The following is an 18,837-nucleotide window of genomic DNA, read 5'->3' on the forward strand; positions in this document are numbered from 1 at the left end:
AAAGGAAGTGTATATTATGTCAGACAGATTTAGGATAGGAAGTTGGAATGGGGACTGAAATTTCAGATAACATGATCATAGAGAAGATGACACTTGAGGCACAACCAGAGGGAAGTGAGTGAGCTTGACTCTCAGAGAGTAAAGGAAAGATAACCCAACTGATGCTTTAGAACTTCCCAGAAGGCTCAGGAATTGGAGAACTTCGGTACTCTGAAAGTATGGCTAAAGGTGAGGATAAAAATAAGAGGGCTGGTTGAAAGATTGTTTCAAAAAGGTTAAGAAAGATTTAGACCCTCCCTTTCACCTTATCTTCAGAGGCATTGCCTTTCTTAAGAAAGGGCAAAATACAATGATGCTGACTGGGGCATACAATGGTTGAAGAGGTACCATACGGAAGATAGGGAGGTTAACCAAGAATATATACACCAAATATCAAAAACGCCAGTTATCTTCTGAGTCTAGTTCCCCAGAATGCTTGCAGCTAAAGCCTAAACTCTCCCATTCAGAGTACTGTAGGAACCTTCTTTGGGGACTCTGACAAGTCCCCCAAAAAAGATCTGACACGGATGGTCCATTGACAGTAATACACAGAAGATCATTGTCAAAAAGGCTCTTCTGTGTACACTGGACTTCCAATCAACTGTGTTTCATTCTTAAAATATAACAAGTTAAAATAAACATGCGAGGAGAAGGTAAAACCAGCAGAAAAATGCAGTTTGGAAGAAACTGACCATACAGGGAGAAGAAACCCTTTAAGATACATATATATATTTTATACTCTCAAAAATAGTGAAAATTTTAGAGTTTTTAAAATGCTGGGCCTAAATCAAAACGTAAGGTCTAAATCAGAAGGAGATAGGTAAATGGATTTTCTTCTATCTTCTTTTCTAGTCCCCAGCAATCTAAAAGATTAACAGATAAAGTCGGATATGCCTAGGTTATTACCGAGGATTGATCCATCTCCTTTTAGGAAAAAAGGACCTAAGGTATTGGATTGCATAGCCTGCAAGTTGCCATTTCAATCACCGATTGCCCTTCTTGAGTCTTCCTTCTAAAATGAAAATGAAATTGTGGCTAAAAATCCAACTCCGCTAATCTTCAAGTCTTTTGGCTTCCTTAATCTTCTTTTATTATGGTTTCTAATATGAGAATGAAAAAGCCAATTCTCTCATTTTAGTGGTAGATTAAATTCTTTCAGCAAAAGCCATTCACATTTGTGTCTTTGAAACCTACTATCTGACTGACCATGAGCAAGGCCAGCCTCCTTGTATCTGACAAGCCCTGGATGCTATTTTCTTTAAAGTGACTCTGAACCCAGAGAGTCATCTTAGATGATTATTACCTAAAAGGGTACAGAATAAATTTCAAAATAAATGAAATTCCAATAAAAGCTTTTGAAGCTATATTGTAAACACTGTGACAATATTAGATTAAATGTATTTTCATTATCTAATCTTGAAGCTATGGATTCCCAACTTACCCAGACCTGGACATAAATAAAAACAAAGCTGGCACTCTGCTCTAGATAAGAAGAAATTATCTTGGTATATAGGAGTGTAAGGGGTAAAATCTGTAAAATATGATGGTGATTTGGGGGTTTTCCTGGTGTGTCAGGAAGAGTAAGCAGTGATGCCTCTTCTGTTTGTGATGGCAGAGTAGAAATATCTACGTTCTAATGAAATCCTTACCACTATAAATCATAATTTTATAATCTCAGATTACATAGCAGATGCCTCTAAAATTAACTATTAAATAAATGAATTAACTAATAAGATAAATGAATAGCATCAGGCTATTCTGAAAGAACTATCGGAAGCTCTGGCTAGAATGAAAACATTATTATTATTATTATTAGGAAAACAAAAGGCACACACCACAGCAATACTTCTTAAGGCTATATTCATTAAAATACAAATATTTAACAAAAACCCTCTACTGAGTACCCACCACCACAAGCAGTGCTGCAGATACAGAGATGAGAGACCTGGTTCCTGGTATCAAGTAACTCACATCGGAGAAGATAAACATGTAAGCAATTAACTATAACATGATATCATCATAATCTAAAAGTATGTACAAATTATTACAGTAAAATAAATATTCATTTAGCTTAGGGGAAGATGACTAAGTTAGAGGGAATATATGGGAAGTTTGGAATGAGAATATATAATATGGCCAGAAGTGGTGGGTCTATAATCCCAGGACTTTGGGAGACCAAGGCAGGTGAATCACTTGAGCCCAGGAGTTTGAGACCAGCTTGGGTGAGATCTCATCTCTACAAAAACACAAAAATTAGCCAGGTGTGACGGTGCATGCCTGTAGTCCTAGCTACTCAGGAGACTGGGGTGGGAGGATTGCCTGAGCCTGGGAGGCGAAGTTTGCAGTGAGCCAAGATTGCACCACTGAACTCCAGCCTGAGAGACACAGCAAGACCCTGTCTCTCAAAAAAAAAAAAAAAAAAAAAAAAAAAAAAAAATATATATATATATATATATATATATATATACGCACACACAAAATCTCAAATATATAAATATATATATAAAATTTGAGAACTGGTAGGACTGTATCACATGATACTACTATAAAACATTTTATAAAATAAAGTGTTTTTAAAATGTGCTGTGTGACTTGAAAATTGCTGAGGCCAGGTGATGGGTCCTAAGTGTTCATTATACCATAATCTTTAGTTTTATATATGTTTGACATTTTCCATAATAAATTCTTCAATTTGTTTAAAATTGTTCCCTTTCTTACTGTATGCTGTTTAAGTAGACTAGTATAGTAATTTATCATGTAATTCAGAGACCATTGAAAAAGAAAACTAACATTTTGTAGTTTAAGCATATTTATAATCAAATCTTATAATCATGAACTTATGCTATAGGCATTTGTAATCCTTACTTCTAAAACAGAACCTTATATTAATAATATATATGCTGTCTATATATATACTATATATACATTATACAACATACACAAATATATATACATTAGTATAAAAATCAATTTGTTATGTGGAAAGCAATCATGGGATGATTTAAATTGAATATAAACATCTGCACAGTTTTGAAATATACATTTGGCTATTATGTTTTAGATCCCAGAACATATTATTTCATAGATGCTTTCCTCAGAGTAGTTTTCTCTACTTAATCATTGAGAAGAAACTCACCTTCACAGCAATTTCAAGGCTACTTCACTAAGAAAATAAGAGCATTGACAATATCTCCTTCAACTTTCTTCCTGCCCTATCCTCCGTTCTGTTGTTTTCCTGTCTCATCCTTCTAAGGAACTATAACAGGCTGAGTAAGCATACAGGTTCTAAAGCCAATAAATTATTGTGCCTAACTCCTCAGTGCGCCGTAACAAACCCTCTGAATCTGAAATTGGTGGTGAACAGCTATCCCTAATTTAGTTGTGTAAGGAGTGAGTTTCAGCTGTTACATCCTTCGCCTTCCTCTCCATTCCCAACCTCCCACATCGAACCTACACTGTGTTCTTAGTACATCACATACCCACTTCCTTCCAGCCCAAAGAGTAACCTAAACTGTCACCTATTTAAGGTGGCAGAGAGTCAAAGTTACTTCCTGTAGTTATATCAAGAAGGTAAAACTGTTCTGTTTTATTTCTGCTTATTTCCAAATCCAATAACCACTTCTCTAATGTTCATTGTACTCTGCTGCTCTACGTTATTGGCAATAATAATTCTATATTTTCTTTCCCTTGAAATCATCATTTGCTCTTTTGGCTTCAATTTACACCTTCATATAGATGACATCAAAATCTGTATTTCTAGTTACCATCTCTTGAGTTCTCAAAAAGAATTTCCAACTACCAATCAAGCAACTAATTCCATGTGGTGAGATCACCAGTATCTCAAGCTTAAGGTACACAAACAAAAAATTATTTTATCCACCTTTTCTACCCAAAGATATTCCTGTGTACTTTACCAAAGTAAATATATTCTCATCTTTACTAACACGCCAGAGCATCTTTAACCCTTAACTTTCATTCAAAATGCCCCCTACTTAGTCACTTGTCAAGTGCTACTGATTTTACTTCTGTTATTTCTTACTTTCTTCTGCAACCATTTCTACTTCTAACACCATAGTTCAAGACCCCTTTCATTCCAGCCTGAACTATGTACAATAACTAAATAGTCTCTGCTCTCAATGTCTTCTCCCTCTATTGTTCCACCACCATATTATCCATCACAATAGCATTTACAACTCTTCAGAAACTGACCCATGTATTTGTTTTCAGTCTTTCTCTTCCCTCCTCCTCATCATGGGCTCTAATCAAATAGAGCTTCTCACATTCTCCAAGTATGTCTCATACAATATACATGTAAAATATGTTCTCTTGTTTATTATAAGTTTGGCTGTGATCTTAGTGTTAACTCACATTATATCCTAATTTTCCTTTATTTCCTATGTTTTATGTGTTTCCACAATTCCCACTGTTGAAGTTCCTTTTTGTTCTTTTGCGACCTGCAGCAACTTACCAAAGTGGATTCTAAAGTCAGTGCAGCTTTCTACATCACCACTATCCCTTAATATTTTTTTCAAGTATATTATTTCCTTTGAAAAATCTGTATTATAGCGGTTAATACAAAAGTCAAGAAAATATTTCAGATTTATAGGTCAGCTGTACTCACCAAGGGTTCGGCCATTACAACTTCAATTTTCTTTTCAGCTTGAACAGCAAATTCTGCAAAGAGGCTCTTGATGACATATTCACCAGGTTTGACATCTGGGTCAATCGTAATGTTTGACATGACGATATTTTTTTTTCCCCAAGTGGAATGAAAGTTGGAAGAAGCACAGTATTTATTCACTTTGCTGACTGTCACTGAAGCTAAAAGTAAAAGAAACAAAAGAACTCTACTTTAATAAATCAACTCAAGAGGTCTACCATAACTACCCTATTTAATTTGTAAGCTGCCTCTAACCCTCAACCAGTTCTCCCAATCTCCTCTACCATAATCCATTTTGTCTATTTCACTTTTGTCTATTTCTAACATACTAACATATTTATAATTTAATTACATATCATGTATATTACGTACTGTTTCTCTCTCTATCCTACTAATGTGAATATAAGAACAGGAATTCTCTTTTGGTTTTTGTTGTTGTTCATGGTAAATCCCAAGTACCCAGAACAATGCCTAGCATAGATTAGGTACACAGTATTTTCTGAATGAATGAATGGATTCTAATCAGATAGTCAAATGCAATAAAGGAAATAAAACAGGTGTGAATAAATGAAACAGGTACGGGATTGGGGAACTGAAAAACAACACTACTTTGGAAAATATGCTCAGTGAAGACCTCACTGAAGAAGCTACACTTAAACTCAGGCCTAAATGATTTTTAAAATGAGGGAGCAAGACAAAGCACCAGGAATAGAAAACATAAGACTGAATGTGCATGCTTAAAACACAGAAAGACCAGTGTGGCTGGAGCTCAAGGGAAGAAGCAGAGGTGGAAGGGGATATGAGATAAGGTCAGAATCAGTAGTCAGGGAGCAAGTCACATAAGATCTTTAAGAATTTTGTAAGAAAATTAGATTTCATTCCAAATGCAATTAAAATTCAGTGGAAAGCATTAATATGGAGAGGGATAGGATCTGGCTTTCTCTTTTATAAAAATCTCTCTGGCACCTCTGGAGAATGGATTGAAAGAGGGAAAATGTAGACCCAGGGAAGCCATTACAGAAATCCAGGTGAGATAATTGCAGCTTGGGCTAAGAGGATGGCAACAGCACAGGAAAAAAAGAAAAGTATTTGAGACTTGTCATATATTAGTGGATTAATCAGTGAGGTGACAGAAAGGAATTAACGATGACTCACAGCATTTTTACTTGAATCACTCAAAGGACAGTGGTGCCATTTACTCAGGTGGAGATGACACGGTGCTGGCAAATAGTAAGCTGCACCAGGCTTGGCCCCAAAAGAAGACACACCACTGCATGCTGTGCAGCTTCACCTGCTCTGTTCTGCTGACTGCCTGGGCAGCCTACTTGGCTTCCTACATACAAGTTTTCCAGTCATGTCCATATCGATCCCATATCCTCTAACTTAGCTTATGTTGCCTTTTTTGGCTTAGAATATTCAGGGAGAATCTCCAAGTTTGTGCTTCTTTACCTCAAGCTGAACTCCAGAGACTGCCCTTGAACCCCTTCCTTGAAAGAGGAAGCAGAACACAATTACTTAAACACTGATTTCCTGTGTTTGTGTCTATGTGTATATAACTATAGGATAATAAATTTGTTCTAAATACATAAATTCAAAACTTATTAAAAAATTTTTGTCAAATTAAAAAAAAACTTGCTCTACCACACATAGGTCAAAATACACAAATCTGTAAAAGTAATCTAGAGTATCACAAACTGGTAATATTCTATCTAAAATAAATATCTTTGTATCATATCAAGTTAAAATACATTATGTACTGTATTCTAGAACTAAAATTATGTAACAACTCAAAACAAAAACTCACAGTCCTTTGAACACAGTGTACATTATTTTAAACAATGACCTGTTTGTTTACTCTGTTTCATGATCCAACATTGTGTATTATCAAAGAGGGAATCTGTTAACAAATGTCATTGTGGAAAAAAGAAGAGCTCTCTAATTTTTAAAAAATTATTTTGGATCATTAAGAGGACCATAATTTAACTTAAGGCAGTGGTTACAGACTATATCTTTTCCTTTAATTAAGATTCATAAGGTCATAACAGTTATAAAGTTTCTCCAGCTTTAACTTTACAGTAAATGTAACTAAACAAGAACCTTATAACTAACCTAGGTACTTCAATTCTAAATTTTAACAAAGTAAAAACTTTTAAAATGACATTCTAGCCTTTAAACATTTTTTCTACAAAGAAAAAAACTTTACTTAAAATGACTTCACAAATAACTTGCCTTTACTGTCTTCTACTTTCTTAAAAATAAAGCATAACCAAATATTCCTAGGTATCATAATTGCATACATTAAAAAATTTGCCTATAAAGCCAAAAATTTTAGGAAAACCTTTATTTACAAGTTATCTGTCAAGATAAAAATATTTCATTTGATAATTCAAATTTTTATTAAAAAACATGTTTTTGATTAAATAATTTAATTAAATTTTGTTTCTTAGTAGGTGTTTAATAAATGTTGAAATTATTAATATAAAAAAGTAACAATGAACAGATCCACTGATTGAAATTTCGAAATAAATTTCAAATTTTATTTTATTCAAGATAAATTATTTTTATAATCTAATAAACAGAATGCTAAACAGATCTTTGAAATTACATTATCAAAAAATACCAAATGGCACAGGAAAGTGTTCAAAATACAGCATTAGGTGAGTAAAGATCCTAAGAGTATGTATATAAAACCAAAGTAAAATTAGACAGCAGGAAAAAATATGTGGGCATATAATAAACACACAGTTAATCACTTTTGTTTCTACACACAAAGCTGTGATAAAATCGACTAGAAAAACACCCACACCCCCAAACTGAAACAAGGACAAGGACATGAACAAGCAAGCTACAAACAATAAAATGGAGGAGGCCAATAATATTTAATTTCATTAATATTCTAAACACAAATAAAAATCAGGTAACATTTTTCATCCATCAAAGTTGTCCCCCTCAACTTTATATTTCATCATAATGTTCAGCCTTGGTAAAGATATGTGAATTCTTTTCATTTTCTGCTAATAGGAGAGAAACAGGGATGATCACTCCAAGCAGAAGAAGAAAAGCTAGCTTCCATATAACTAGATTAACTTGTTATTACCGGACTGCTTGCATTAAATACCTTATCATTCTAAGTTGTAATATTTCTCTACATGCTAACCCAAAATTTTGAAAGATTTATGTAAGCCTATGAGAGAAGGAAGACATAACTGTTAATATAATTCTGAAGATTGCAATTCAAGCATTGAATTACAAACTGGAAAAACCCCATGTCGTATTAAACATACTTCAATATAAATCTACTAAACTCTAACTGCTAATAATAAGAATAAACAGGACCTGAATAGTTAAAATTTGGGAATCTAAAAGTTAGCATTCCTGCTCTGTCTCTTAAATAAAGCTCAAATAAAAACTAAATATCAGTATTTTTGGATGGCTTACGCTCTCCATAGCACTGTATTTAGTCTATTTAATAAAACAATTGTCTTTTTCATGCTGATGAGACTCCTAAACCATTATAAAATAAATTTAAATTCAGTCAAAAAGAAGAGACAAGTGAGAAGAGAAATAATGTATAACTCTTACAATTAGGTGTGTTTGAGCTCATTACAGCAGCAGATCTCAGCTTTTTTCTGACTCCATTATGTTTTTACACACAACATTCTGAATAGTAACAGCCCTCAAAATACACACTGGTTCTCAACAATTGGGGTATTTCAAAATCCCTACAGGTAGATGTGATCTAAAATAACCACACTGAAGTCTGTGGAAGCTGCCTCTAGCTTCCTCACCCCCAGAGGTCTTTAAGGATTTAAAAAAAGAATCTTTGGGCTACTACCTCATAGCCACAAACTTACATATGTACACACATATTATATGCATATATTTATGCATAGATTTATATAACAGAAATTTTTACATAACATACAATTGCTTAGTATTACAATAATTATTATTTATACACCATATTGGCTAATAATAAAAATTTTGATGATTACCTACAAAAGAAAAAGTAGAAGGTAAAGGCTTTGGAACATGAACAAAAGTAAAAAATATCTGTGACTTCACAATGAGATATCATCTCACACCAGTTAGAATGGCAATCATTAAAAAGTAAGGAAACAACAGATGCTGGAGAGGATGTGGAGAAACAGGAATGCTTTTACACTGTTGGTGGGAGTGTAAATTAGTTCAACCATTGTGGAAGACAGTATGGCAATTCCTCAAGGATCTGGAACCAGAAATAACATTTGACTCAGCAATCTCATTACTGGGTATATACCCAAAGGATTATAAATCATTCTACTATAAAGACACATGCAGACGTATGTTTATTGTGGCACTGTCCACAAAAGCAAAGACTTGGAACCAACCCAAATGCCCATCAATGATAGACTGAGTAAAGAAAATGTGGCACACATACACCATGGAATACTATGCAGCCATAAAAAGGATGTGTTCATGTCCTTTGCAGGGATATGGATGAAGCTGGAAAACATCATTCTCAGCAAACTAACACAAGAACAGAAAACCAAACACCGCATGTTCTCACTCATAAGTGGGAGTTGAACAATGAGAATAAAGGGACACAGGGAGGGGAACATCACACACTGGGACCTGTTGTGGGGTGGGAGGCTAAGGGAGAGATAGCATTAGGAGAAATACCTAATGTAGACGACGGGTTGATGGGTGCAGCAAACCAACATGGCATGTATATACCTATGTAACAAACCTGCATGTTCCGCACATGTATCCCAGAACTTAAAGTATAATAAAAAAAAATCTGACTTTAAAAAGCAAACACAAAATTTTTAGTTTAGAGAACAGGCCTACCCCCCAAGTTAATTCGTGTGTATCAACAAGCTTATTCTGAAGTTTATATGGAAAGGCAAATAACCCAGAACAGCCAGCACAATATTGAAGGAGAAGAAAAATGTCAGAGGACTGACAGGACGTGACTTCAAAAAAGTAATCAAGACAGCATGGTACTGATTAAAGAATAGACTAACCGATCAATGGTTTAGAATAGAGAGCCCAGAAATAGACCCACACAAATACTATCAACTGATCTTTGACAAGGTAGCAAAGGCAATTCAATGAAGAAAGGAGACCTTGCCACAAATAGTGCTGGAACAACTAGAAATTCACATGTTTAAAAAAAAAAATCTAGATACAGAACTTATACCTTCTGCAAAAATTAACTGAAAATGGATCATAGATCTAGATGTGAAATGCAAAACTATTAAACCCCTAGAAGATAGCAGAAAATCTAAGTGATCTTGGGTTTGGAGGGTGACTTTTTAGATAAACATCAAAACCATGATCCAGGGAAAAAAATTATTAAAATGAAGCCTCGAGCTCTGCAAGACACTATTAAGGGCATGAAAAGAGAAGCCACAGATTGGGAGAAAAAAATTGCAAAATACATACTTGATGTAAGACTGGTTTACAAAATATATAAAGAACTCTTAAAACTCAACCACCAGAAAACAAACGACACAAGTAAAAAATGAGCACCAGATTTAATACACCTTACCAGAAGACGTACAGATGGCAAATAAGCATATGAAAAGATGTGCAACCTCATATGTCTTCAGGGAATTGCAAATTAAAACAACAATGATACACTACTACATGCTGATTAGAATGACTAATGTCCAAAACTGACAACACCAAATGCTGGTGAGGACATGGAGCAACAAGGACTGTCATGAATTACTGATGGGAATGCAAAATACTACAGACACTTTAAAAGATAGTTTGGTTATTTTTTTTCAAAACTAGACATATTCTTACCACATGATCCAGGAAACATGCTCCCTGGTATTTACCCACAGGAGCTGAAGATGTATGTCCACAAAAAACCTGCACATGATTGCTTATAGCAGCTTTATTCATAATTGTTAAAACTTGGAAGCAACCAAAATGTCATTCAGTAGGTGAATGGATAAATAAACTGTGATATATTCAGACAGTGAAATATTATTCAGTGCTAAAAAGAAATGAGCTATCAAGCTATGTAAAGACATGAAGGAATCTTAAGTGTATATTTCTAAGTGAAAGAAGCCAATCTGAAAAGGCTATATACTGTATGACTGCAACTATATGACATTCTGGAAAAGACTGTAGAGTCAAGAAAAAGATCAGTGATTACCAGGGCTTGGGAGAAGGGAGCAATGAATAGGCAGAACACAGGATTTTTAGGGCAGTGAAACTCCTCTGTAGGATAGTATATGGTGGATACATGTCATTACACATCTGTCAAAACCTACAGAATGTGCAACCCAAAGAGTTAACTGGAATGTAAACTTTAGTTAATAATAATGTTTCAATATTGTTTCATCAATGGTAACAAACATACCACACTAAAAGGCAGAAATTGGGAGTGCAGAGAGGGTATGCGAGAACTCTCTACTTTCTACTCAAGTTTTCCATAAACCCGAAATTATGCTAAAAAATAAAGCTGATTAACTTACAAAAGAAAAGCCAAAGAAAAGAATAACAAGCCTATCCTATCCCTGTCAGCCAGAACCAAAGTGCCTGGGAAAAGTGAAAATAAAAAACAGCTCAAGCTGGAGCTTAAAACAATAACATACTTGGATCACTCAAAGACAGGAAACAGTTTATAAGTCAATTAAAAGGAAAATGTCAAAAACACTAATCAGCTTATATGGTAGACAGATTAAAAGTAGTAAACAGAAAAAACAAAATCAGTATTGGGGAATAATAGCAAATAGCAAATTTCAACTTCTGGTGAGGCCAGTTGAATTGGTGACAGTACCAGACCTTTCAACTACCTATCCAGAGGAAAACTGTACATTTGAAAGCAACTACTGTGAAGAGGAAAAAAGGAAATATAAGTAATGTGTATGCTGTGTGTGTTGAGAGGTGTAATCAAAAAATATCATTTGATGCACAGATATAGCTTATCAAGAGCAGAGAGTGGACTTTAGAAGGCAAGGATACCTCAGAATTCCTCTATGTTAGTGAAAAGCATACCAGATGCTGTTAATTTCCAATGGGAACAAAATATAATTTAATATATAAAATATTATCTTTTTAGTCTAACAAATCTATTCTTATTTCAAGTAATATGCTGGTAAATGGCTCCTTAAAAACAAAAGAAAACAAAAGGCAGGGGAGAGGGTCCCAATTTGTAGCTTTTGCCAATATCCCTGGTATAAATATTCACACCCCAGAGGCTCTTAAGTCACCAATGGCTTAACGACTGGCTTGTAGGAATTAGATCCAGAATACCACTCCTAGTTATAGTGCATTTATGATGAAGAAACTGACTCCAAATTAAAGCTACTGTCATGTGGGAGTGGCAGCACTGGAACACAAACTTGCATCTTGGTTGCTAAGAACTTTCCCATCAATAACTTTATTTCTTCCATAATTACCAAATGCGGATGGATTCTTCTCTCCTTTAAAGGTCCAAATTCTTATCATACTGTTTGCTTAAAATAAATATTTCCCAAATCTAATATTATGGTTATATCTTCTAATTCATTTGCATAAAAAGAGCAAAAAAGTTTCCCCATTTTGATTAACTACTTACCTATATTTTAACTCTTTTTAAGTACGCTTTATTTTTTCCATTTAAATTTGTCATCCAATTGTAACTTATTTGAGCTACTGATACGCAATAAAGATTTTATCTTTTTTTCCTCAATATTTAATCAATTCTCTTGGGTTCACTTACTGAAATTCTGTCACTGATTTTACTATCATAAACTAAATCCATACTCAAATATGCTTTTCTGGGCTTCCTACTCTGCTCATTAAAAATCTGTGTTTGTGTTAGTACCAGACTTTTTATTGTTACAGCTTTATAATAGGTTTTATTATTTGTAGAGATGAATATTCCTATGTATTCACCATCTTCAGCTATTGTCACTCATACTTTCAAGCTTATGCATGCCTTCACAAACTTACTTGAAAAAAACTTGACATCTTTATATTATAAAACTTCTTGTCTAGTATCTGACACACCTCCATTAACTCGTCTTCTTTTGTGTACCTAGAGAAAAAAATGTATACTTTCCTTCAGAGGAGAGATCTAATTCTTATTAATTCTATTCCCAAATACTTTATGTTTCTATTTTGTGCAAATGAAATCATTTTCCTTCACTATCCAGTTCAATGTCTTTGCTTCTGGTTCCATTTCAATGGACAGAAAAATTATTACTTCTGCTTGTTCTTTGGACAGCTGTCCCTAAAATGTTTATTTATCCTAAACTATTCTTATTGAAAAGAGTTTCTAAACATAGAAGTCCTATGACATCTTTGGCATCTGTCCAATGTTTTTTACTTGAAGTCTACTACAGAAATATCACTTATTATAAAGCTCAAGAAAAATGACCTATCATCCAAATAATCCATTATTCACTCAGCTATAGTTTCCTTGAGGTTATTATTTTCTTGTGCTTTTTTGGTAATCTTTGGGAGCTCAGCTAAGAAACTATTCTAAAAACCTAGAGATAATGAGGTATTTTAAAAATGTGCATGGACCTGGGAGCCAGAAGACAAGGGCTCTAGACTTGACTTGGCTACTCATGATCGTCATAATCTTGGTCAAATTTAACCTCTTTTGCTTCCCTTCTAGCAAATGAACAAGCTGAATTATATTGCTACCATGAGTATGTGTAAGAAGCAACAAGAATGTTGTTTTCATTTTTGTTCTCCACTCTTCCCCTGATATAAATATTCACTGCCAGTGAAAAAGCTATTGTGGCTGACTTTTCTCCTCTAGCTGGAAATGGACCTGCGAATCAACATAAAATAGTCCTGTAAACACCAGAATCCTGCAGGACCTCATCCAGCAAACATACCTGGACCCAGGGACTGGGGGAGGTTGACAACTACATAGAGATGTGTAGCGCTTTTCTCTGACTGCTATGAAGCCGAGCAGAATCGAAATAGATGGGCTGAGTCCTCTGTAGCTCAGAGGGTGAGATGAGAAAAGACAAGAAGGAAAGGGGCTTCCTCCTACTATCTTAACAGGCTGTTAACTGCTGCTAACTTAGGCTGCTTTCCCTTCCATCACTCTTGGGATTACTTCTTAAAAGACGGTAGCAGTCTGACCTACACTCAATTAGCAAACAAAGTAATATAACTGCATACCTAAAGGTATCCAGCAGCCAGAGACAAAGAAAACAAAATATTTAACAAACATCAGCAGCAAATAATATATAGGCTTCAAAACAAACCTATTTCGATTAAAAACAGAAACTGAAGTGCTGATTTTTGCCTTGCTATTCAACACCATCCTGGAGATTATAAGTAAATGCAATAATATTAAAAAATTAAATCATTGTTACAAATATTTAAAAAGATTAAAAAAGATATGAAACTTTATTAACTAGTAATAATCACCTAGAAATAGAAATTGAATTTAAAAAAACTTCTATTCACAAAAATAAAATCGGTAGAAATAAATTTAATAAGAAAAGCATAGGACTTTACACAGAGGAAAGGACAAGTGCTTCTTAATATAAAAGAAGATCTAAAAGAAGATCTGAACATGTGGAAAGACATAGTCATAGATGGAAGGATTTATCATAAGTGTCAATTTTCATAAAATTAATATATTAATTAGCACAGCTCCAACTAAAATTTTTTTTTTTTTGACATGGAGTTTTGCTCTTATTGTCCAGGCTGGAGTGCAATAGCATGATCTCGGCTCACTGCAACCTCTGCCTCCCAGGATCAAGCGATTCTTCTGCCTCAGCCTCCCAAGTAGCTGGGATTGCAGGCATGCGCCACCATGCTGGCTAATTTTGTATTTTTAGTAGAGATAGGGTTTCTCCGTGTTGGTCAGGCTGATCTCGAACTTCCGACCTCAGGTGATCTGCCTACCTCAGCCTCCCAAAGGGCTGGGATTACAGGCGTGAGCCACTGCACCAGGCCAGCCAGCTAAAATTTTGATACTGTTTTGTCTAGGTTTATTGGATAGATCTATATTACAGTATACATGGAAGAATAAACACTCAAGAAAAGCCAAAAAAATTACTTTAAAAAATACAAAGAATATTATTGGAATTAACTATAATCAGAACATAACTATAATCAAGACATATATCAGAACATAATATGATTATATCAGAACATAATATAACAATAATCAACTCAGTAGACATAAGTGTAGATAAATCAGATAATTGTTAAAAAAAAAAAAAAAAAGTACCCCCTGCATTCCAGGGTAAGAATTCACATGGGCAAAATTAGAAGGGAAAAGATTATCTAGTAAAAATGTTGAAACATCTGGCCATTCATCTAAAGAAAAAATAAATATACTATACTCAAAAACCAAAGTCCATCAGATTCCAAACCTGACTGGATAAAACAAACAAACAAAAAAACCAATGTCCAGATGGACATGAAGTTAAAAATTCATTTTTCAAAACCTTAGAAGAAATTAGGAATCTTCTTATATAATCAAGGGGTGAAAAGACCTGTAGCCTAGAGAGCAAACCCAAAATTATATATTTTTTAAAGATAAATGCATTTAATCAAATACAAATTTAAAATATTTAGGGTAAATGATACCATAAACAAGACAAAGTTGGAGAAATATTTATAATGTAGATGACAGAAAATATAAAACATTCAAAGAGCTCTTACAAAATAGCAAGAAAAAGACAACACAATAAAGAAAAGGTGCCAAAAGATATACATAAGCAATTCACATAACAGCAAGTCTAAAAAGCCAACAGGCATATGAAAAAATGTTCAAACAGTGTACCCAGAAAATGCAAATTAAACCAGCAATGAGCTTTCATTTTATATATATATCAGACTGGCAAATACTAAAAAGAATGCATATATCACCTACTGCAGGTAAGGTACAGGGAAATGAAACACTTAACACAGCGCTGATAAAAAGGTAATGCCCAGCTAAGTACAGTGCTGTGGAGAAGGTGTTCTTACAAAGGATAAATATTCTGGCCCCTAGAACAGGGCATAAATTTCTTCGATCTTCAGGCTCTCTGTGCAACCTCCTGATAATAATTTAGCTTTGTATGAGTTTATCCCACAAGGAGAGCAAAGGATGGGCTGCCAACTCCAGCATTAATATCCACTTGGCATATTTCTCACTGTAAATTAGTAAATTGGCAAACATATAAGAATTTGTCTGTCATATTCTTTATGATGATTCCACCCCCAGAAAAGACTTTATATATACTCTCAGCATTCTGACAATGCTAAGCTTTCTGACTTGACCCTGAACTTTGCTGGCCATCTCTGGCCAGACCTTAAGTCAGAATCAAAATCTCTGGAGTGGGGCCCAGGCATGTGTATGTTTTTGAAAGCTCCCCAGGCTGATTCTAATATGCAGCCAGGGTTGTGAACTATTGCCTTACCCTATTCTTCTAAAATGGAACAGTTGGCTCTATACAATAATCTTACTTAAAGTTGATTGTGATCATTAAAAAGTTTCAAAAGCACCATAAATAAGGAAACCTGTAATTATAATACCACAAATAATAGCCATCAAGTACTTCTATTCCAACCATACTAAAGCCCTACACATCAAATCATGGCAATACAATGCCCTTGCACTCCACATAAAAACACACTACTAACCTTATCTTCAACGGTATTACTAAGGCTATGTTACTGGAATCATCTTCTTATTTTCTTCCATATAGTCTCCCTATAATAAAATTTACTCATTCAGATATTGTTCCAAAATCATGTAAAGCTTATTTTAAAGAAAAAAGGATCGACTTAATGTATCAAATGTAAGTCTGTATTTATTGTTACTATATTGCATGATAATGGATATTATTAATAATTCATTCCTCATTTTTTATGAATGCCTTGACTAACTACTTTCTGTAATGTAACTGAAAATACAGCTTATAAAACAATTCACAAGATTTTCTATGACATTTACAAGTCATTACCTTCTGGGAAGAACAGGTCTAACAATTTGGAAATTCTCTTCTACAGCCTTCCCCATTCAAATGAATTTCTCTTTAATTATCTTTCTGTAAAAACCCTTAAAAATTTAATCATTTAGCAAAATTTTAAAAATTGGAAAATAGCATGCTTAATGAAAACCAACTAACAGATCTAAAATTGTCAAAAATGCCATCAAACAGGCAATGTCCTGTGGTATCACACATCAACAGACTAGGAAGAATAACCAAAAAGACATGACCCATTCTCATCCTGCAAAAGGCTAGCAAACTTGTCTTATCAATGTGACAATGCAACTGCAAACAGTTACTTCCAGAAAAGAAGACTAAGAGTTTGACCAGTAGTGAAATAGGCCAGAACCCAGTGATTTGAGACTCTGGCACAGGCTATGCCTATAATAGGCAAGATAGCTGTCAGGTATCATATTTAAAATATTAAGCAATCAGTACAGAGGGGCTACCAGAAGAGCTACAGCCAGGATGCCTAATGACTGAATACCAGCATTGTTGGAGGTCATAAGGTATCTAATTATAGAGGCAGAAGACGGTACCTAGAGAATATGATAACAGGTAAAAAGCACCAGGGAGGTCCAGGAGAACAGCAGATGTTATCCTGGCAAACAGATGAACAATGCAAAGTCTATGAACAGGAAATATATAGACACACAGCTAGGGAGGTGGGTTTAATCAACAAAAAGGTATGTCAGCAGAACTTCATTTTCTTCAAGATCAGAGCAGGGTTCTACATTTGAAGGAAATGGAATACCAAAGTTTGATAAGGAAAGGCCCAGGAAAGAAGAGATACCAATAATCACAGATGGAGGCTTTGACACAAGAATGGGTAGCCGAGATACCACAACTGAAGAACAAAGTCAGATCCAAATTTGTAGTGAGGTTGGGCTGATGGTAAGTCACTTGAACTAATGAACTAGGGGTGTCCCAAACTCCCCATCTTAGCACAGGATAGGACCCAGGGCCAGCTATAAGACTGAGTCTATACATGAGTACTACAGCAGGTACAGAGAAAGGTCATGACAGATATGTTAATAAAATAGAGGGTCAAATTTAACACAGATATTCTGGCCTGTTTGCGTATTCTCAGTCACCTGGCCCATTTGGATACTCTCAGTCACCTATGAATATTGTGACCATCTATGTTGGATTTTCTTGATTTTGAATCTCATTAGTAAACTATGTATTTAATATTTATCAATAAAAAATTTTAAAGCAAATTGTGAAACCCAAATACTGAATGAGTCCGATAATCAGCTGTACTTCTCACAACACTAAATGTTTAGTCTCGAAAATGAAGTATCTCCTTTCTCAAATGAGGTGAACCTAGCTTAAGTAGTTAGAATTAAAAAAACAAACAAAAAAAAGATAAAGCAGGCACATGACTCTAAATCCAATGACACCAGGAGCTAGAAATCCCACTTTTCAGGGACCATCATGAAAAGCTCACGTTGTTTACTTAACAGTACAATGAGTCAGCTTTCTTGTCCAGGATCCACTTCTCAAAGCAGACAAATTTATCTGAGGGATGACAAGAGTATTCTGACAATAAGCAATAGGTGATTCTTTTCCACTATGACCAGCATTAACTCTCAACAGATACATTTCTGAAACTGATGTCAATGAGAATGTAAATGACCCTACAAAATTAGTTGTGCAAACAGCTAGTTAAAAATTTCCGTTACCTCCTGTACCTAACCCAAGACCTATTTTTCCTACCTCTTAAATATTTCCCATCACTATGATGAGCTAATGTTTTGTAAAGTGCTTAGAAGAGTACCTACACATGTCGTAGGTATTATATACTTGTTTGCTAAATAAATAACATTTCTTCCATTTGTTCAACCTTTATCTCACATATAGTCTATTTCAATAGCATCCTAACTTGTCTCCTGGCACCACCCCAAAGACAGAAACTTGATGAAATCACCCCAATCACTGTCGGAAAGCCCATCAATGGTTACCTATTTATTTTAGGATTAAGACCAAAATCCATAACAAGGTTTTTGCTATTCTACATGGTCTAGTCCTTGCTTAACTTTCCAGCTTCGTTCCCACCATGCTCTCCACAGCTCTCTGCTCCAGCCAAACTGGCCATTCCCTCCAGCCTCTAGCACTTGATATCCCTTCTGCCCACCCACCTATCTCCCAAACTGTTAACTATTTCTTCCTTCAGATCTTGCTAAAGTATCACTTGATCAG

General features: G+C 34.7%; 1 protein-coding gene across 6 annotated transcripts in view; it reads right to left on the minus strand.

The window, feature by feature from the left end:
* The window catches only part of FRYL (FRY like transcription coactivator), a 276,010-nt gene that overhangs the window by 131,535 nt on the left and 125,638 nt on the right, over window positions 1-18,837 (minus strand). For all 6 annotated transcript variants that reach the window (XM_063663636.1, XM_063663634.1, XM_054486860.1 and 3 more), the window contains one exon: window positions 4,661-4,860. In XM_063663636.1, coding sequence (XP_063519706.1) covers window positions 4,661-4,780 — 120 coding nt within the window. In that variant the 5' untranslated portion in view covers window positions 4,781-4,860. The remainder of the gene's footprint in view (window positions 1-4,660; window positions 4,861-18,837) is intronic.

The sequence above is a fragment of the Pongo pygmaeus genome, chromosome 3 (genome assembly GCF_028885625.2).
Source record: "Pongo pygmaeus isolate AG05252 chromosome 3, NHGRI_mPonPyg2-v2.0_pri, whole genome shotgun sequence".
NCBI classification, from domain to species: Eukaryota; Metazoa; Chordata; class Mammalia; order Primates; family Hominidae; genus Pongo; species Pongo pygmaeus.